Source organism: Saccopteryx leptura, chromosome 3 (assembly GCF_036850995.1).
Source record: "Saccopteryx leptura isolate mSacLep1 chromosome 3, mSacLep1_pri_phased_curated, whole genome shotgun sequence".
NCBI classification, from domain to species: domain Eukaryota; kingdom Metazoa; phylum Chordata; class Mammalia; order Chiroptera; family Emballonuridae; genus Saccopteryx; species Saccopteryx leptura.
This window is the reverse complement of record NC_089505.1, coordinates 211,132,784-211,155,137: the sequence shown is the minus strand read 5'-3', so window position 1 is coordinate 211,155,137 and position 22,354 is coordinate 211,132,784. Positions and strand designations below refer to the sequence as shown.

General features: G+C 37.4%; 1 protein-coding gene across 1 annotated transcript in view; it reads right to left on the bottom strand.

Moving 5' to 3' along the window:
* Positions 1-22,354, bottom strand: part of SPAG17 (sperm associated antigen 17) — a 260,213-nt gene that overhangs the window by 73,565 nt on the left and 164,294 nt on the right. Inside the window, exons 25-28 of the mRNA XM_066377314.1 lie at positions 20,591-20,766; positions 18,597-18,714; positions 15,483-15,661; positions 12,871-13,030 (exon numbers count right to left, since the gene is read on the bottom strand). Of these exons, the coding sequence (XP_066233411.1) occupies positions 12,871-13,030; positions 15,483-15,661; positions 18,597-18,714; positions 20,591-20,766 (633 nt within the window). The remainder of the gene's footprint in view (positions 1-12,870; positions 13,031-15,482; positions 15,662-18,596; positions 18,715-20,590; positions 20,767-22,354) is intronic.

The following is a 22,354-nucleotide window of genomic DNA, read 5'->3' as shown; positions in this document are numbered from 1 at the left end:
TATTATTAAGCCTCAATCCAGATAAACTCAGACCAAGAAACAATTTGTAAGCAAAGAGAGAAAATGATTGTTAACTAGGAATATCCTTCAGTTTCACACCATGAAATATGTTATTAGGGCATGGACCTTTGCCTCACAGGAAGACTCAACTAATGATGGGAACCAAAGAAGACTGATACATCAAGCTAAGACTTTCCATTGATGTTATATTCATTTGGACCTACACATGGTTCTAGAGCATTAAAAGACAACAGAAAGATAGACTTGTAGGAATTATTTAGCATGAAGCTCAGAGAGCCAAAGGGGTGAAAGCAATGAAAGAGATTAAAAACCTCTAATATATGTTTAATTGGAATTTTAGAAGAGAAAAAATATAGATCAGAAATGATATTTGAAGAGATAATTATTGAGAACCTTTTGTAATAAAAGATAATAATCTATAGATTCAAGAAGCCCAGTGTATTCTCACTTAGGTAAATAAAAAGAAACCCAAAACTTAAATCATCTTGAAATTTTAATAAAAAATACTTTAAGGGCAGTAAGTATATTTTCAAAGAAATGACAGACTGACAGACAACTTTTCAACAGCAACACTGAAAGCAAGAAGAATCCATAGAGATAGTTCCAAGGTGCTGAAGGAGCTGGAGAGGAAACGGGGAATGGCTGTTAATGGGTACTGGTTTTAGGGAGGGGAGTGATGAAAATGCTCTGGAATCAGATAATGAAGATGGTTGCATAATGATTTTTTTTTAAATTTTATTTATTGATTTTAGAGAGAGAGGAAGGAAGAGAGAGGAACATGGAGCTGCTCCTGTATGTGCCCTGACTGGGGATTGAACTGGCAACCTCTGTGTATCCAGATGAAGCTCTAACGAACTGAGCTATCTGGCCAGGGCTATGATTTTTAATTTTTAATATTAAAAATTTTTACTTTAAAGGATGAATATTATAGCATGTGAGTTATATCTTAATAAGTTATATTAAAATATAACTAATTGGATAAAGCTAACACAGGACTTTGAAGGAAATTTACAGCCACAAATACTCATACTGGAAAAGAAGAAAGCCTAAAAATTAGCGAACCACCTTAGATAGATAAAAAAGACTAGCAAAATAAACTGAAAAATATATGAGAGACTTTCTGTTTTTGTTATCTAGGTAGCAACAACAAATTTGTGACTTTACCCTCTTCTCATTCTAGAAATCATAAGAAGCAATAATAACAATGAAACAATGCAGAAATTACATTTGTAGAAATACTAGGGAAACCCTCAAACTCCAACTGTGCTGTTGAAAGTGAAGCCAAGAAGCAAGCCCACAGGGATGGATGTAGAAGAGTTCCTGGAATTAGCAGGATGCAGGTAAATGTGGTTGCTCACAGATCTCATAATTTTCCAATAAGCAATCCCCCAAAGGGACAGGATCCCCTCCTGGGGGAGACTTGTGTGGGTAGTAATCTAAAATGAATAGAGCAGGATCCTGAACAAAATAAAGAGGAGGGGCTTGGAAATAAAGAGGAGGGGTAAAGGTGTGGGGGGATCCTTTCATGGCAGGTTTAGAAGCACTGGTAAAATACAACTTCTAAAAGTGGATACATCTAAGAAAGCAACCCAACTTAAAAAGAGTCAAAATATATTGATAGAGACCTCACTGAAGATGACACATAGTTGGTAAATAAGCATATCATTAGGGGTTAAAACAAAAACAACAATGAGATAACATGACACACTATTAGAATGGCTAAAATCCAAAAACTGGCAACATCAAATGCTGACTAGGATGTGGGGCAACAGGAACTCTCATTCATTGCTGGTGGGAATGCAAAACTGGTACAGTGACTTGGGAAGACAGTCTGGCAGTTTCTTACAAAGGTAAACATATATGGAATGTAAAAAAATATGGAATATTCTCCTAGGAATTCATTTAAATGAATTGAAAACATGTTCAAACAAAAACCTGCATGCAAATATTTAAAAGCAGCTTCATCACAACTGCCAAAAAATGGAAGCAACCAGTAAAGGGTGGGGCAAAAGTATTTTTACAGTTATAAGTACACAAAACACAAAGTTTATTCCTGCATTATTATTTATTGTATTATTTTCCACATGAACAACTGTAAACTTACTTTTGCCCCACCATGTATATCCCTCAAAAGGTGAAGAGATAAACAAGCTATTACACATTATACAATGAAATGTTATTCTGTTAACAAAAATAAATGAGATTTCCAGCCATGAAAAGACATGGGGGAATCTTAAATGTATATTACAAAGTGAAATAAACCAATCTGAAAAGGTTACATACTATAGGATTCCAACTATATGACATTCTAGAAAAGGCAAAACTACAGTGACAATAAAAAGATTAGAGGTTTCCGGGGATGGTCCAGGGTTGGGGAGAAGAGAAGGATGAGCACAGGGGATATTTAGGGTGATGTAACTATTGTGTATGACATTTTAATGGCTGATTCATGACATTATGCTTTCATGAAAACTCATAGAACTGTATGACACAAAAAGTGAACTTTAAACTATGGATATTTTTTAAACTATGGATTTGAGTTAATAATAATGTATTACTATTGGTTCATTGGTTGTAATAAATGTACCACACTTTCAAGACCTTAAAAATAGGGAAAACTGAGCCAGGAAGAGTGGAAGTATATGGAAACTCTCTGTATTGTGCTTTCTGCTCATTAAATGTAAAACTAAAAATTTCCTAAAAAGTATATTAGTTAAAAATAAAAAGTGAATGCATCACCCTAGATGAAAGGGCTGGGAAGAAATCTGGTGCACATGATGCTGGAGGCAGAAGCCCTTTGGAACCAGGTTGGGCAATTAGAGAGGTGGTCATGCAGACCACCAAGTCCTCAGATTTCCAACAGAGGGAGCCATTGAGCTGGGATGTTTAGAAAGCTGTGGGGATACAGTATTTGTATTCATTTCCACCAGGAGCCTTCTGCTACTAGCAAAGAAAAAATCTACTTCACTAAATTTTGAGTTACTGAAAAAGGAATAGATTTTGCTTCCATACAAGATTATAGGGTACCATGGTGAGATGTGTGAAATTGATAAAGAAAACTAAATCTTGGTCTCAGGTTATTAAAGGTCTATGAAAAATTGAGAAAAATTTGTAACATGTGAAAGACAGTGGGAGTTAGGGATTAGCTGCTCAGACTCATCACATTTCTACAACTTACTAGCTAAGACAGGGGTTGGGAACCTTTTTGGCTGAGAGAGCCATGAATGCCACATATTTTAAAATGTAATTCCATGAGAGCCATACAATATGTTTAACACTAAATACAAGTAAATGTATGCATTTTATGTAAGACCAACACTTTTAAAGTACAATAAGTCTCTGAATTCTTTTTAATAATGTTGTTATGCTGTTGCTAATCAATGATGAATAAAGTACTTCTTACCATTAATGCGATTTCTGGTGCTGCATGGTTTTGTTGATGGCTTTGTAGTCTGGTTGATACGTGGTGAGGTTAAGCTTTATGCAGGCGTTGAGACTTCCACCCATTAAACGTGATCGTAAGTTGTCTTAACGTCCTTTCGATGTGAGAAAGACTGCTCATATGCATACAAAGAGCCAAACATTGTCAGTATAGCAATACTCACATGCTACAGTGTGTGGTATGTGACAGGAAGCGTGTTCCAAGTTTTGACAATCACCTGGTCCGTGGGTTGAAGTTTTTTCATTTCTCCCCACTTGTGTTTGCTCGCCAACTCTGCTTGCTGTTGTGCAAGTCTTTCCAAATCTTCATTCAGTGACTTGAACTTATTCACCCACATGTCTGAGGCCTTCAGGTCAGCAGTTTGTAGCTCAAAATCTCTGACGGAGACACCAGGGATGTAACTCAGGTTGGCACTGTCCACTGCACAGTCGTGTGGATGGGTGATGAACTTAAAAAGATGAGTGCGCTCACAAAATTCTCCAAAGTGCGCTTTGAATGACTGCAGGAGATTAGATGTGAAGCCTGCTAGCTGCTGGAGATCAAGATGTTGAGCAGGGTCACTTGCTGTGCATGCATCTTTAAACTCTCCCAGTTTTTCAAAGTGTAGTAAACAACCTGTTTCAATGTTGACGATGAAGAGTTCCAGCTTGTTTTCAAATGCAAACACTGCTTGTTGAAGGGATAAGACTGTATTTCCAACGCCTTGCATTTTCACATTGAGCTGGTTCAGATGGCAGTCATGTCCACAAGATAGTAGAACTTCAGGAGCCACTCAGTGTTAGCTAACTCAGGATGCTCAACATTTTTCACTTCAAGAAAAGTCCAGATTTTGCTCAGACAAGCCGCAAAATGGCTGAACGCCTTCCCTCTTGACAACCAATGCACATTGCTCTGCAGAAGCAGACCAGGAGAATTATTCCCAACTTCATCCAGCAGTGTTTTAAACTGGTTATCATTTAAAGCTCAGGCAACAATAAAGTTGACCACCCGAATGACCAGCAACATCACCTCACCAAGCTGCTCGCCACACATCTGAGCAGAAAGCGCCTCCTGATGTAGGATGCAGTGAAAACTTAGGATGGGTCTCTTTTCAGGTTCATGAGGAAGCGCTACAACTCCTCTGTTTTTCCCCACCATGCACGGAGCACCATCAGTACACACCAAAATAAGTTTATCCATCGGTAGATTTTTTTCTTTAGCAAACTCAGTGAAAGATTTGAATAAATCCTCCCCTCTTGTTCATAGGCAAAACAGCAAGACTTTCCTCACATAGTGTGTCACCCATAGCATACCTTGCAATCACGCTGAACTGGGATAAATGGCTTACGTCTGTTGACTCATCCAAAGTGAGAGAAAAGAATGGTGCTGCATTTATGTCCTTCACTTGTGTTGCCTCAATTTGATTTGCTATCATGATGTTACGATCGTGAACAGTTCTTGCCAACAGAGGCATATCTTTTATTCATTTGATTATCTTGTCTTTTTCCGAAAAGTCATCAAAAAGTTCATAGGCAACATCAAGCATGAACGTTTTGGCATACACCCTATCTGTGAACGGCTTTCCATTTCTCACAATTGCTAAAGCACCAGCAAAGCTAGCTGAATTCCAGTCACCTTGTTGGGTCCAAACACGGAGTTGCTGCTGACTAGCTTGCACTCTGCACAGTAGCTCTTGACATGCTTTCTTCCTGCTGTCCCCCGCTGGATATTTCGATGCAAATGTAGTATGGCATGTGTTGAAGTGCCGCTTTATATTTGACAGTTTCCTTTTTTTTTTTTTTATAAATTTTCATTAATGTTAATGGGGTGACATCAATAAATCAAGGTACATATATTCAAAGAAAACATGTCCAGGTTATCTTGTCATTCAATTATGTTGCATACCCATCACCCAAAGTCAGATTGTCCTCCGTCACCCTCTATCTAGTTTTCTTTATGCCCCTCCCCTTCCCCCTTCCCCTCTTCCTCCTTCCCTCCCGCTCCCCCCTCCCCTCCACCCTCGGTAACCACCACACTCTTGTCCATGTCTCTTAGTCTCATTTTTATGTCCCATCAATGTATGGAATCATGTAGTTCTTGTTTTTTTCTGATTTACTTATTTCACTCCGTATAATGTTATCAAGATCCCACCATTTTGTTGTAAATGATCCGATGTCATCATTTCTTATGGCTGAGTAGTATTCCATAGTGTATATGTGCCACATCTTCTTTAACCAGTCTTCTATTGAAGGGCTTTTTGGTTGTTTCCATGTCTTGGCCACTGTGAACAATGCTGCAATGAACATGGGGCTGCATGTGTCTTTGCATATCAATGTTTCTGAGTTTTGGGGGTATATACCCAGTAGAGGGATTGCTGGGTCATAAGGTAGTTCTATTTGCAGTTTTTTGAGGAACCACCATACTTTCTTCCATAATGGTTGTACTACTTTACATTCCCACCAACAGTGAATGAGGGTTCCTTTTTCTCCACAGCCTCTCCAGCATTTGCTATTACCTGTCTTGTTGATAATAGCTAATCTAACAAATGTGAGTTGGTATCTCATTGTAGTTTTGATGTGCATTTCTCTAATGACTAATGAAGATGAGCATCTTTTCATATATCTGTTGGCCATTTGTATTTCTTCCTGGGAGAAGTGTCTATTCATTTCCTCTTCCCATTTTTTTATTGGATTGTTTGTTTGTTAGTTGTTGAGTTTTATGAGTTCTTTGTAAATTTTGGATAGTAGGCCCTTATCTGAGCTGTTCTTTGAAAATATTATTTCCCATTTAGTTGGCTGTCTGTTTATTCTGTTGTCAGTTTCTCTTGCTGAGCAAAAGCTTTTTATTCTGATGTAGTCCCATTCATTTATCTTTGCCTTCACTTCTCTTGCCTGTGGAGTCAAATTCATAAAATGCTCTTTAAAATCAAGGTCCATGAGTTTAGAACCTATGTCTTCTTCTATGTACTTTATTGTTTCAGGTCTTATATTTAGGTCTTTGATCCATTTTGAATTAATTTTAGTACAAGGGGACAAGCTGTAGTCAAGTTTCATTCTTTTGCATGTGGCTTTCCAGTTTTCCCAGCACCATTTGTTGAAGAGGTTTCTTTTCTCCATTGTGTGTTGTTGGCCCCTTTATCAAAAATTATTTGACCATATATATGTGGTTTTATTTCTGGACTTACTATTCTGGTCCATTGGTCTGAGTATCTATTTTTCTGCCAATACCATGCTGTTTTGATTGTCGTGGTCCTATAATATAGTTTGAAGTCAGATATTGTAATGCCCACAGCTTCATTCTTTTTCCTTAGGATTGCTTTGGCTATTCGGGGTTTTTTATATTTCCATATAAATCTGATGATTTTTTGTTCCATTTCTTTAAAAAATGTCATAGGAATTTTGATGGGAATTGCATTAAATTTGTATATTGCTTTGGGTAATATGGCCATTTTGATTATATTTATTCTTCCTATTCATGAACAAGGAATATTCTTCCATCTCATTGTATCTTTTTTGATTTCCCTTAACAATGCTTTGTAGTTTTCGTTATATAGATCCTTTACATTCTTTGTTATGTTTATTCCTAGGTATTTTATTTCTTTTTTGTCGCAATCGTGAAGGGGAGTATTTTTTTGAGTTCGTTTTCTAATATTTCATTGTCGGCATAGAGAAAGGCTATGGACTTTTTTTTTTTTTGTATTTTTCTGAAGCTGGAAATGGGGAGAGACAGTCAGACAGACTCCCGCATGCGCCCAACCGGGATCCACCCGGCACGCCCACCAGGGGCGACGCTCTGCCCACCAGGGGGCGATGCTCTGCCCCTCCAGGGCGTCGCTCTGCCGCGACCAGAGCCACTGTAGCGCCTGGGGCAGAGGCCAAGGAGCCATCCCCAGCGCCCGGGCCATCTTTGCTCCAATGGAGCCTTGGCTGCAGGAGGGGAAGAGAGAGACAGAGAGGAAGGAGGGAGTGGGGGTGGAGAAGCAAATGGGCGCTTCTCCTTGTGCCCTGGCCGGGAATCAAACCCGGGTCCCCCGCACACCAGGCCGACGCTCTACCACTGAGCCAACGGGCCAGGGCCTGGCTATGGACTTCTGTATGTTAATTTTGTATCCTGCGACCTTACTGTATTGGTTCATTGTTTCTAGTAATCTTTTTGTGGAGTCTTTGGGGTTTTCGATGTATAGGATCATATCATTTGCAAAAAGTGCTACCTTTACTTCTTCTTTTCCGATATGGATGCCCTTTATTTCTTTCTCTTGTCTAATTGCTCTGGCCAGAACTTCTAGCACCACATTAAATAATAGTGGAGAGAGTGGACAACCTTGTCTTGTTCCTTATTTAAGGTGGAAAGTCTTCAGTTTTATGCCATTTAATATGATGTTGGCTGATGGTTTATCATATATGACCTTTATCATGTTGAGATATTTTCCTGCTATACCCATTTTGTTGAGTGTCTTAAACATAAAGTTGTGTTGTATTTTATCAAATGCCTTTTCTGCATCTATTGGTAAGATCATGTGGTTTTTGTTCTTTGTTTTGTTGATATGGTATATTACGTTAACCGTTTTATGTATGTTGAACCATCCTTGAGATTCTGGGATGAATCTCACTTGATTATGATGTATTATTTTTTTAATATGTTGTTGTATTCGATTTGCCAGTATTTTGTTTAGTATTTTAGCATCTGTATTCATTAGAGATATTGGTCTATAGTATTCTTTTTTTGTGCTGTCCTTGCCAGGTTTCGGTATGAGGGTTATGTTGGCCTCATAAAATGTGTTTGGAAGTATTGCTTCTTCTTCAATTTTTTGGAAGACTTTGAGTAGAATAGGAACCAAGTCTTCTTTGAATGTTTGATACAATTCACTAGTGTAACCGTCTGGGCCTAGACTTTTATTTTTGGGGAGGTTTTTAATAGTTTTTTCTATTTCCTCCCTGCTAATTGGTCTGTTTAGGCTTTCTGCTTCTTCATGACTCAGTCTAGGAAGGTTGTATTGTTCTAGGAATTTATCCATTTCTTCTAGATTGTTGTATTTGGTGGCATATAGTTTTTCATAGTATTCTACAATAATTCTTTGTATATCTATGATGTCTGTAGTGATTTCTCCTCTTTCATTTTGGATTTTGTTTATATGAGTTCTTTCTCTTTTTTCCTTGGTAAGTCTTGCCAAGGGTTTGTCAATTTTGTTGATCTTTTCAAAGAACCAGCTCTTTGTTCTATTAATTTTTTCTATAGTTTTACTGTTCTCTATTTCATTTATTTCTGCTCTGATTTTTATTATCTCCTTTCTTCGGCTGGTTTTGGGTTGTCTTTGTTCTTCTTTTTCTAGTTCCTTAAGGTGTGAAGTTAAGTGGTTCACTTGGGCTCTCTCTTGTTTGTTCATATATGCCTGAGGTGATATGAACTTCCCTCTTATCACTGCTTTTGCTGCATCCCATAGATTCTGATATGTCGTATTGTCATTTTCATTAGTCTGTATATATCTTTTGATCTCTGCGCTTATTTCTTCTTGGACCCATTCATTTTTAAAAAGTATGTTGTTTAATTTCCACATTTTTGTGGGTTTTTTTCCTTCTTATTTGCAGTTGAATTCTAGTTTCAAGGCTTTATGATCAGAAAATATGCTTGGTACAATTTCAATTTTTCTGAATTTACTGATGTTATTTTTGTGGCCCATCATATGGTATATTCTTGAGAATGTTCCATGTACACCAGAGAAAAATGTTTACTCTTTCGTTTTGGGATGAAATGTCCTGTAGATGTCTATCATATCCAGGTGCACTAGTGTTTTGTTTAAGGCCAATATATCTTTATTGATTCTCTGTTTGGATGACCGATCTAGAGCTGTTAGCGGTGTATTGAGGTCTCCAAGTATGATTGTATTTTTGTCAGTTTTTGGTTTTAGGTCAATAAGTAGTTGTCTTATATATTTTGGTGCTCCTTGGTTTGGTGCATATATATTAAGAATTGTTATGTCTTCTTGATTCAATGTCCCCTTAATCATTATGAAATGACCATATTTTTTCTGAGTATTTTTGCTGTCTTGTAGTTAGCATTATTAGATATGAGGATTGCTACGCCTGCTTTTTTTTGGATGTTGTTTGCTTGGAGTATTGTTTTCCAGCCTTTCACTTTGAATTTGTTTTTATCCTTGTTGCTTAGATATGTTTCTTTAGGCAGCATACAGTTGGATTTTCTTTTTTAATCCATTCTGCTACTCTGTGTCTTTTTATTGGTGAGTTTAATTCATTTACATTTAGTGTAATTATGACACTTGTGGGTTCCCTATTGCCATTTTATAAATTGCTTTCTGTTAGTTTTGTGTCTTGTTTGATTTTTCTCTTTTGTTTTTCTATCATTTGTTTTTGTTTGTTTGTATTCCATACTTCTTTCCTCTGTTGCTACCTTTTTTAAGTCATGTGCTTCTGTGGTGGTTTTTTCAAGGGTGGTTACCATTAAGTAATGAAAAGGGTACCTACATATTCATTGTAGTAACCTGTCTTATGAGTGTTTCTGCACTTCATTGTCCTTTGCTACTGTTAATCTCCGTCCTGTCCCCCTTTTTATTTTTTTGCTTTTGTTGTCACAGTTTAAATTTGGTTTTATTGTGTTCTTGGTGGAGCTTTTACTTGTGGTTCTGTTTTGTTTTGTTCTTTGAATCTGGTTGGAAAACCCCCTTTAGTATTTCCTGGAGTGGGGGTTTTCTGATGATAAATTCCCTCATTTTTTCTGTATTTGTGAATGTTTTTATTTCTCCTTTGTATTTGAAGGATAGCTTTGATGGGTATAGTATTCTTGGCTGAAAGTTTCTCTCTTTCAGGGCTTTAAATATTGGGGTCCACTCTCTTCTAGCTTGTAGAGTTTCTGCTGAAAAATCTGATGATAATCTAATAGGCCTTCCTTTATGTGTTGTATTCTTCTTTTCCCTGGCTGCCTTGAAAATTTTTTCTTTGTCATTGGTTTGTGCCATTTTCATTATGATCTGCCTTGGAGTAGGTTTGTTGTGGTTAAGAAAACTCAGTGTTCTGTTTGCTTCTTGAATTTGAGGCTTTAGTTCTTTCCACAGGCTTGGGAAGTTTTCATCTATTATTTGTTTGAGTATGTTCTCCATTCCATTTTCTCTCTCTTCTCCCTTTATTATTCTTATGTTATTCTTTCTGATGGAGTCAGACAATTCCTGTAGGGCTTTTCCCACATCTATCTGTGTTACTTCTTTATCTTTTGTATCCATGATATTCGATTTCCTTTTTCTTAATGGCATCTGAGGGTGATCTTGTTGATAGCACTTCGCCTTCAGTGTGTGAAACTTCCATACACTCCAAGGATAGATTTTTCTGTCTCTGGTTGATGAACTTGTTGAAATTTTGGGGAGATTTGTCGGTCGCACTCCTCACGGTGCCATTTCTTGACGTCACCCCTTGACCGTTTCCTTGATGCTAGTTTAGCATTGCATATTAGACACACTGCAGAACCTGCTCTCTCCACAAAGGCAAATTCCTCTGTCCATTCCTGCTGAAAAGTATGATACTCCTCATCTTTTTTTTTCTTTTAGCCATCTTCTTTGTCAAAAGGGTTTCTACAATTAGCTAGCTAACTACTATCTTAAAAAGGAGGGAAGTTTACTTCTTGACCTCACAATGACCCATGTACTTTATGCATTATCCAATAAAAATTTGGTGTTGTCCCATAGGACAGCTGTGATTGGTTCCAGTCACCCGCAACTATAAACATGAGTGGTAGGAAATGAATGGATTGTAATACATGAGAATGTTTTATATTTTTAACATTATTATTTTTTTATTAAAGATTTGTCTGCAAGCCAGATGCAGCCATCAAAAGAGCCACATCTGGCTCATGAGCTATAGGTTCCCGACCCCTGAGTTAAGAGATTTCAAAGAAGTTTCTTAACTTCTCTGTGTCACAATTTCCTCATCTGTAGATTGGGATTATTAAAATATGTACTTCATAGGGTAGATATGACAATTAGCTGATTTAATACAGAGTGGGTCAAGCATAGATTTATAGCTGTGAATCCATGCAACAGTTTATTCCTTTATTATTATTTATTAATTTTTGCATTCTTTCTCATATGAACAAACTGTAAACCTACTTTTGGCTCACCCTGTGTTTTAAAGTATTCTGAATTGTGTCTGGTACACACATCTACTATATATAAAAATCTCTTAAAAATAAATATATAAATGATGATATTCTAATAGTAAACTAAATAAAGATGTGAATAGAAAATTTGAAAAAAGGATAAAAAATGAATAAGCATCTTTAAATGTTTAATCTCATTAGTAATCAAAGAAATGCAAATTCAGGCCCTCACTGGTTGGCTCAGTGGTAGAGTATTGATTGGCCTGGTGTGTAGATGTCCTGGGTTCGATTACCAGTCAGGGCACACAGAAGAAGTGACTGTTCTCTACTCCTCCCTTTTCCCTTTCTCTCTTCTCCTTCCTCATCCGCTAAAAATATCTTGGTTGTGAGCATGGCCCCAGATGGGCAGAGCATTGGCCCCAGACAGGGGTTGCTGGGTGGATCCTAGTTGGGGTGCTTATGGGAGACTGTCTCTTATCTATCCTCCTCTCACTTGGAAAAGAAGAAAAATAAATAAATAAAAGAAATACAAATTTAGATAATAATAAAATGCATGTTTATCAAATTGAATAAGGTGAAAACAGTAGTAATCCCAGCACTGGCAGGGTATGAGGAAGTAGGTGTTTTCATACTGTGCTGCAGGCAGGGGTGTAAATTGGCAATGTCTCAGAGGAGAACTGTTTGTAATTCAGATTATGGCTAACACCGTTAATTTAAACCAACTCTAATCTATCTTCTTTTCCCTACTAGAAGTGCTCATTTCCGGAGAAAAAAGTCAAAAGTGTCACATCCTGTTTTCCCAGCCTAGGTCCCTGACCAGATCTACTCAGTGAGATACAAGGGGAGATCCATGGGAAGGCCTAGCAGAATCTGGAAATAGTTTCCTTTCTGATAAAGAGAGACACTTGAAAGCTCTTATGGAAACCCTCTTTCCTTTCTGCTTTGGAAGTTACTATAAAAGGAATTCATGCCTGGAGGTGACATGACCTTCTTGCAACTCTGATGATAATGTCAAGAGAACCACAGAGATGATTACCCAGAACCTCAATGCCAATATGCTCAACCAATCCAAAAATAGCAGCCATGAAAGCTAATGCTGTGTGTGAGTACCTAATGACATAATAATGTGTTCCTTAGTTCTTACTAAGAGAAAAGAAAAATGAATGAAACAGTATGTTATGCTGTGATTCCAATTAAAATTCACACATATATAGTATATGTGTATATAAATATAGTCATAAAAGATGAGAAATATGAGTTATGATACTGAACATTTATTAAGCACTTGATTAATTAAAGCCATTCTAGAGAGGCTTTGGCTATATCACCTTTCTTTGTGATGACAATCTCTGACGTTGCTGTTTCTGATTTTTGCTGAGAAACCGAGTCCACCAGTTCTCCACTGTGAGGGCTTGCTGGCATTTCAGCCGGAGGACAGACAGGTCCTGCATTGAGACTACTGCTCACAGCGCCGTCTGCGAAGAGAATCTGAAAGAAAGGCCCAAGTCCAGCATTTTTGTAAGCAAGGTAGAGGCCGGTTAACAACTGACACTGGATGTCAAACTGAAGTAGGTTACAAAATAATCCAAAGAACGCTGCTTGCGTGGCATCATAAAGCATATGACAGAAGGTCAATTTGGAGCTCAGAGACAATATAGTAGCTCAATAACCAGCACAAAAATATTACTTTGTTTTCCATTTACCTTCTAAGCTATTTGTTTTCTTTTCATTTCCTGTTTTTTATTAGATTGACTTAAAAATATTTTTGCTTTATTTACCCTTCTCCTATGTAATTAGGAAATTATCCACTGTTTCAAAATTTCTAATGACTACATTTAAAACTTTATCACATATTTAAATGTTTAGCTTCTATTAGTATCTATCTAGAGGAACTAGGAATATATAATCTATCCAGTATCAGTATTTGTAGTCTCCCAGTGAACAAGACAAGAACCATCCATGTTGTTAATAAGAAGTCTAATGACCATCTTAATTCTTTTAAAGGTAACTGGCTTTCTCAGGAAGGTTTTGAGATCGTCCTATGCAGTCCTAAAATTGCACTGTGATATCTCTAAATAATCTTTTAACAATTAAGATCAGTCCTGATTTGCGCACTTGGTTGTCCTGTTTAATATGAAGTACTTTTTAAACTCTGGGAAATTTTACTATATTATTTCTTTCATTATTTCCCCCCTTCATTGTAAGTATTTCCTTCTTAGATTAGATCCCTTAGATTTCCTTCATTTAGATCCCTTTTCCATGTCTCTTAACTTTCCTATTCTTCATAATCCATCTCTTCCCCCATCTTTCACAACTGTTATTTTTAATATTTAAGAACTCTTGATATTTTTTTTCTATAGCAACTTTTATATTTTTATTAAGTGAGAGGCAGGGAGGCAGAGAGACAGACTCCTGCATGTACCTTGCCTGGGATCCACCAGGCAAGTCCCCCTACAGGGAGATGCTCTGCCCATCTGGGGCTGCTGCTCCCTTGCTTGGCAACAGAACTATTTCAGCACCTGAGGCGAGGTCATGCAGCCCTCCTCAGTGCCTGGGGCTAACTTGCTCAATTTGAGCCATAGCTGTGGGAGGAGAAGAGAGAGAGAGAGAAGGGATGGAGAAGCAGATGGTTGCTTCTCCTGTGTGCCCTGACTGGGAATTGAACTCCAGACTTTCACACACCAGGCCAACGCTCTACTGCTGAGCCAACTGGCCAGAGCCTCCATAGAAACTTTAAAAAATTGTTATTTTATGGACTGGAAACTCTCAAGTCTCAGTGTATATTACTTTAAGGTTTTTAGTTTCTCTAGTTATTCTTAGTTTTAGATGCCATTTAATATATTGAAATTTGTGTTTTACTTTCATGGGGTTGGTTTTTGCCCAAATTGATGATTGTTGAGTGCATGCTTGTATTTCTCACTCCTTTTCACTTCCTGGTGTATTGTCTTGTCAGAAGAACCCCTTCCCTGTGACCACTGGGGACGGATGGAGGCAGGCAACAGCTTCTGGGTATTATGGTTTCTGGTTTCAACCCTCCAGGTAGAGGTGGACATTGCCCTGATTTCTGAGCCCAGAGCTCCATCTGTGAAATGTCTGTGTTAAAAGTCCCATTTATAAATTTCACTGTGGGTTTTTTTCCTTTTTACCTTTTTTTGTTTTGTTTTGTATTTTTCCAAAGTTAGAAGCAGGGAGGCAGACGAACTCCTACATACACCCAACCGTATCCACCTGGCATGTCCACCAGGGGGCGATGCTCTGCCCATCTGGGGCGTTGCTCCATTGCGGCTGGAGCTATTCCAGCGCCTGAGGCAGAGGCCATGGAGCCGTCCTCAGTGCCTGGGCCAACTTTGCTCCAATGGAGCCTTGGCTGTGGGAGGGGAAGATAGAGATAGAGAGGAAGGAGAGGGGGAAGGGTGGCAAAACAGATGGGCGCTTCTCCTATGTGCCCTGGCCGGGAATCAAACCTGGGACTTCCACATGCTAGGCTTATGCTTTACTGCTGAGCCAACCAGCCAGGGTCTCACTGTAGGGTTTTAAACTTTGCATTTGTTTCTCTACCTGTTGAATTCCATCTTACTTGACATTCTAGGAATTCCTCCACTCTCCTGATCCATTAATGACACATTTTGTTGTTCTCCAGTAGTTATAAATTTAATATTTAAAAGTATTATTCTATTTTTTTAAGATGCTTTGAGAGGGAGATGAGGTCAACTCTGTAATATTGGGTCATATGCAGAACAGGAAGTTTATTTGTATCCTGTATGGCACAAATGTTGTGTTTTCTTCCAACTATATTATTCCTTTTTTGTTATTTTCAAGTGTCATTCCATTTTCAAGTGAGTTGTCTCTCTTCTATGTCATAATACTGTTCCTTGCCCATAGCTTTTCTATATTTTACTTTGTAGCAGGAAAGAGTGATTTATCTCACATATTCTCTTACCTGTGTGGATCCATCCAACATGTACTTAATCACAGTGCCTTGACTGGTGATAACTCTTGATGCCTCCTGCTCCACGGGTGGTATCACTGTCTTGTAGAACTCATAGTGCTTCACCTTCTGGGGGTAGCTCTGTCGGATCATGATGTTCCAAGTAGGTTCCTCACCCATAACATCTATATCTTAAAGAAAAACAAGCCTTACTGTGAACCAGGCAATGCTGTGTGGCAGGGATTTTATCTTCTTGCTCAGCTTGTTTTTATTCTCCTGGCTGCATATAGGTAATAGGATAATTTCCATACATGACAGATGGCCCAGAGTACTGGTTCTTCACTGCCTTGTTACATACAGTCAAATGTAGTAAGGAAGGTCATCTATAAGCACTTAAACAGGCACTTTCTCTAGGTGTAAGCCATTCCCTCTGATGAAGTCTGGAACATACCAGGGCAAAATTAGGAAAAAAGCTGCCTTAGATGTTCCCTTTTCTGTCATCTGTGAGTAAGCTCTTGCCCCTGGATGTTCAAAATACTTCCCTAGTGTCTATCCTCTGGTTGCCCAGAGTCCCAGGGGACATCACTCACTCAGGCTTGCCCTTTCTAAATCATTCATTATCCTTCAAAGTTAATATAACCCCCTCATCTCTAACTAAATCCAGGTTTTTCTCACAGCGCTACTCTTAAATCTGGCAACCAAGGAGAAAAGCACTTGTTAAATTCAAAAGAAAGTACTATTACTGAGAATTTTTGGCATACAACAAGCAGCGGCTAGGTTTCTGATCACTGAATAATTTCCTCTTCTCAATTTATAAAGTGGTTTATTAACATGTAATGGTGGCATTTCAAAGACTATATCAGGCTGGTGGGAAAATATTTTGGGAGGAGGGCCCTTCATGACACCCTTTAAGTGACTGAAGTAATAGTAATGATAAAATAACAACCATTTATTGAGGTGTTTCCATATGCTAAATGCTTTGTGTGCATGTTTGATTCAGCCCATCTCAACAACCCTTTAAGGCAGGCACTTTCACTTTCCAGAGTTTTCAGATGAGAAGTGGAATCCTGGAAGGGTTATAACTTCTCCAAGGTCAAAGAGCCACAAATGGCAGAACTGGGCTTTGAGTCAGGTCTCTGTGCTTAACCATTTTCTTATCTATAAGAACAGCCACTGCAACCAGGACCAAGACCAAAACTCAAACCCAAAACCTAATATTGGAATAATATGCTCCATGTTAGAAATATTTTCTCATTTAATACTTATATGAAGTCTGTTTAGTATATGACATTATTTTATAAATGAAGAAATTCAGGTGGGGAGGGGTCATGACTTGCCCAAAGTCACCCAGGAAAGAACTCAAGTCTAATCTCTTTCTTCTCTCACCACGTGACCTTCTCTATGTTCACGGCTGACTCTGATGAAGGTATTGCTTCTTTGGAATTTATTTTGTAATTATGTTCAGGCTTGAATTAGAATATTTATAATATATGAAAGATTTTAAAAATATTATATGTTCCAGGCAGAGTCATTATTAATCACATTGTCTACTTAGACATAAGGATAAAAATATCAAACTTTATAATAAAACTAATAGAAAAAACAGGTGAAACAAGTATTAATAATAGGACCAAGCAAACAAGCAAAATGTCCGTGAACTTGAGAACAATACCCTTCTTAGTACACTTATAGCATCTTTAACTCTGAAAGACCCTCATTAGTCTAGGTACTACACACAGCGGATCCCATCATGGAGAACTTGGACCACTAGGGATCCTTGGAAATAAAAACGAGGGTCCATCATCTATTTTTAATAATCCATAAAATCTAATATGTAAAAAGGAATATTGAGACTAAAGAAATCAACCACAACATTTAGTTTTTTTTCATTTGTCTCACAAGTGAATATGACATTAAATTATTTTTAATGGGCATACTCTTTTCTTTTGAAAGATACACTTTCCAAATATGGTATACATAAGGGAAGTATAATAAAGAGGATTTCTGTTTGTTAAAAAGTCAGGTTCCACCGATATAACAGTTATCAGATGACAAAACATGGTCCAGAGACAGTAAGAAAGGGCCATAGAGTTGGTTAGAACTCAAGTCCTAGTTCCATGCTTATTTTGCTCTACCCTCCTACCTTTACAATAGTGGGTCTCCATTTAAATAATATTCAGACTCAATCACCAGTGTAGGTGGTGCATCCGATTAATTAAATAAGTTCACTTATACTTTTTTATTCATCTTTTTCCTTTTGAGAGGACAGGAGATAGAGAGACAGACTCTCGCATGCACCCTGACCAGGATCTACTTGGCAATCCCCATCTGGGGCCAATGCTTGAATCAGCCGAGCTATCTTCAGTGCTTGGGACCTATTTTGAACCAGTTGAACCACTGGCTGAAAGAGGGGAAGAGAGAGAGAAGGGGGAGATGAGGAAAAGAGAAGGAGATGGTTGTTTCTCCTGTGTGCCCTGACTAGAGATCAATCCCAGAACATCCACATGCCAGGCTGACACTCTATCCACTGAGCCAACTGGCCAGGGCCTTATTTATTCATCTTAATAGCTTAGAAGCCATGTACAAAATTAATAGAAATAACAGACTACAAAATCATGTGGGAATAAAACAGATTTTCTTGACCCATTTAACCTGTACTTATCTCACTGTCCTTTGTTTTGCTCAGAGCAGCAACCTGGATCAGACTTGTGGCCCTTTGGAGAGGCAGAAAGACAGGGCCACACAGTAGTTGTTAAGAGCACTTGCTTTGGCGTGATGGATCAAGAATAACATTTTATTTCTGTCACTTAGGACTTGAGTGATCTTGGGCAAGTTACTGAACCTCCTGAAGCCTCAATTTCTTTATTTTGTTAAGTGGAATTATTAGGGCTTAGTTTATAGCAGTTGTATTTTGTCATATACGGTAAGTACTTAAATAGTGCCTGGTCCCCAGTAAGTGCTCAAAAATTCTTCTTATTATTAATAATTAGCCTACTGTTCATTATCAACAATTATATTTTAAATAGCAGGAAAATGCACAATTTCAATGGTGATTTAACTGTTTCTCTATGACTTTTGCCACCCCCTGCCCCCCTGCTTTACTGTCCCAGCCCAGTTAGCACTCACTTGTTGACTCTTGCCCAATGAAGGTCACTAGAAGCCCATTGGGGCAAGACACATTTAGGCTTTGGAAGGTGGGAACAAAAACAGTCTCTTGTAAAACAGGTTCTGGTTCTACTTCTTCCTGTAAAGAATTTAACATGTGAATAATTGTTTGCCTTTTTATAAATGATATTGATTTACTAAGAGTTGGCAAGAACCTACTGAGTGCTTAGGGTATGACTTACCCAGGACTATGGGCCCTGCAATGAAGCCCATACGATGAGTCTCTACTTTTTTTGCAATTTATATCCTGTTTTTAGAATGGCACACAGATACGTGAAACAGTAAATTATAGTACCAAATGGTTGGCACATCTTTCCTCAGAAAAGGGCATTATCAAAGTTAATGACAATAGTTAGGAACACCGTGGAGGAGTGGGGGTTTGAATTAGGCCTTGACAGGTGCCTCTGTTTGCATGTATGTATGTAAGGACAGACCAGCATCCCTACTACCTTCTTTGTGCAATTCTTGCAGTTTGAATGATAGAGGAATTATGCTATCATGATATGTGTCTTTATTTTTCTATAATGAGCATATATTTCTTTTGTATTAAGTAAAAAGAAAGTAATATAAAATTAAAAGTGTATTTACAAATTAATAAAGGTTTAGATGTGTTTACTTAAAAATACTAATTAATTTTCTGCTAACTATCCCTGATACCTTGTTTGGTTATGTGAGCTCCAGAATGAGGTATTGGAAAGCACACATCCAGTCCCTAATGGTAATAATTTCAGTTGTTCCCCTGAGCTGTCTTTCATTAGCCACTAAAATCATACCAGCTGACCTCCCATTGCTGCTTTTCAGTTTATTCTGACTAGTCTTTTATTATCGATCACTTAAGTTGTTATGTCTTTGTTACTAACAGAGAATAAAATCTGAAGAGTTAGGTGGAAGATCAATTAAAAACACACAGTAAAATTAGGAAGAAAAACCTTATAAAATTCTATAAAGTGAACAATAATGTTCAAAGACATGAACCTGTCATGACAAATCTGTCATTACACACAAACCCAGTAATTATACCCACCCATCCAGTATGTCAATTAAAAAAATGTTGGGTGAACCAATTTGTTACCAAATTGCTTTCAGCCAAATTAATGAATAACTTGGGATTATTCTGTTCAACACTTGAACATTTTTACTTAACAAGGGTCAAAAGTCCCAGCTTGGGAAATTGATCTAGTAGAGCTATGTAAATATGGAGAGAAGGCCAAGTATTATTCAAACTCCACAACTCTTAAAGGGCCAGGGTCTGAAATCCAGGTTCCTGATCACTTTTTAACACATTTTCTTCTGATAAGTTTGGTAATTGTACATTGTACAACCTGCACAACTGTAGTAGTAAATACCAAAAGAATGAAAATTTGATCAGTGGTTTCCTTCTTTCCCTCTTTGGAACCTCTTTTGATCTGTTATTTTCTCTTAGGAAAATGGTTAGAGGCAAAGTGTGTGTGTGTATTTGGTGAAGCCTTGGAGACAGAGGGTAAACCACTCTTTTAACGGAAGTGGGTTGTCCTTTGTCTTGCCGAACTCTTAGCACATTATCTACGTCCAAGACTCCCAAATAGAAGTGTTTTCACTATTTATAGATTCTTTTCTTCTATTTTTCTCATTGGAACTAAAGAAATAATTTAAAATAAGGAATGATAGAACTTGACCAACCTAAAGCAAAGAATACCCATGAACAAGGGTGGGAAAAAGATTGAACTAGTTACTCTGAGTTTAGAATGAGTGACCTGGGACTGTTTGTATATGGCAGTATGTCTCCCGGTATAGAAATACAACTCCTGTGTGCAAATCTCTTCTTGTTCATTCAAAATTGAAACTTCAAGAAATGCTAATGCATCTGCACAATAAAATATATGCACTGCAATAAGACTATTAATAAAACTCATGATTTTTAAAGAATTGACACTGAGGCAGAGGCAGAGTTTATAATCTATAGAAGGTCCATTCACCTTTTTCTCTTCTTCTTTTGGGTACTCCTCTTCTTTAAGAGATTCTTTGGGTTTTTCTTTGCCTTTTGTTTTCCCTTTTCCTTTGGATTGAGAAACAGGCTCTATAACAGGAATTACTGTAGGAACAAGTGCTGATGGGATATTCAACAGTGCTTCCAACTTAGGATCCTTGTCCTCTATAAAAATAAAAAGGAGAAAACAAGGGAATTAGACATTCATATTTGATATTTTGTTAAATAAATTTTGTGCCTCAAACAATTATACAAGTTGGCAACAATTTTTACCTTGCTCAGTGGATTTATCAGTTGAATAGACTTCAGTGGTATTGTAGTTGATTTGAAAGCCAGGATTATAGCTAAACTATTTGAAATACTTAATACAATGATATATTTGATGGAGTCATTATTTCACATGTTCTTACTTTCCCATCTAGATTGTAAACTCTGAATGATAGGCCAGTAACAATCTCTTCATTTAATTGAGACATATTTATATATTTATTTTAATTTTTCTATTGATTTGAGAGATGAAGGAATGGGGGAAAAGGAGAGAGAGCAATAGCAAGAAGCATCAACTCATTGTACCACTTAGTTATTCCATCAAGCTGTGCATTCATTGGCTGCTTTTTGTATGTGCCCTGACCAGGGATAGAACCAGTGACCTCAGTGTGCTGGGATGATGGTCGGTCCACTGAGCAACACAGCCAGGGATGAGACAGATTTATTAAGACACTTACATACAAAATATTTGGAGCTGTGGGGAAATAATAAAGGAAACAGAAAAGGCCTTATGAAGCCAGCATGAGATAGTGTGTTATAGATAAGAGAAAGCATAGTTCATTTGAAGAATTAAAAGGTCCAAAAAGAACAGAGTGGTCAAGATGTGGAAACAACCTAAATGTCCATTGCCAGATGACTGGATAAATAAAATGTGGTATCTATATATCATTCAAGTCTTAAAAAGAAGAAGAAAATTCTGCAGTATGTGGCACCAAGAATGATCCTTGAGGATATTATATTTAGTGAAATAAACCAGTCACGGAAAAACAAGTACTGCATGATTCCTCTTATGTGAACTATCTAAAACAGTCAAATTCCTTCTGAGTGGAATGGTGGTTGCCAGGGACTGTGGGGAGAAGTACTAAATGGGAGTCACTAATCAATGGCATAAAGTTTGAGTTAGGCAAGATGAACAAGTTCTAGAGAACTCAAGGGGGAGAGAACTGAATGGGAAAACTACTTAACCATTAGCAGGTAAAAGTTCTCAAATATTAGTATTATAAGGAAGTTATAATATATTTGTTTGCAAAGACTCATGCCTTCACCTTTTTTAATACACAGAAAGTAAAACATTACTTATACACACTAAACATTTTCAAATACAGTATTTACAACCTGAAATCAGCAACATTTGTTTTAAATGGAATGATTGCATGATAACTTAAAGATTAAATCAAGAATAAGAAATTCCGGAAATAGCAGCAAAGTAGTCGATAGAGAGTAAAATGTAAATATTTTAATCTAAAATGATATCCTCTGTTCAGAGGGGATAAATTTTTTAGTGATTGTGCATGACAATGAATTTTAATACATAATCTTTTAGGCACCAAATGATTCCTACAAGTGCATTTTAGAAAGAATCAAATACAAAATTAAAAGACAACACCCCCAACAAAACAAAAATACTAACAAATTTAATGGGCTCTTTAACTCATTAGAGTATTACAATTTTTGGCACAAGGAAGATACAGAATTATAACCATCC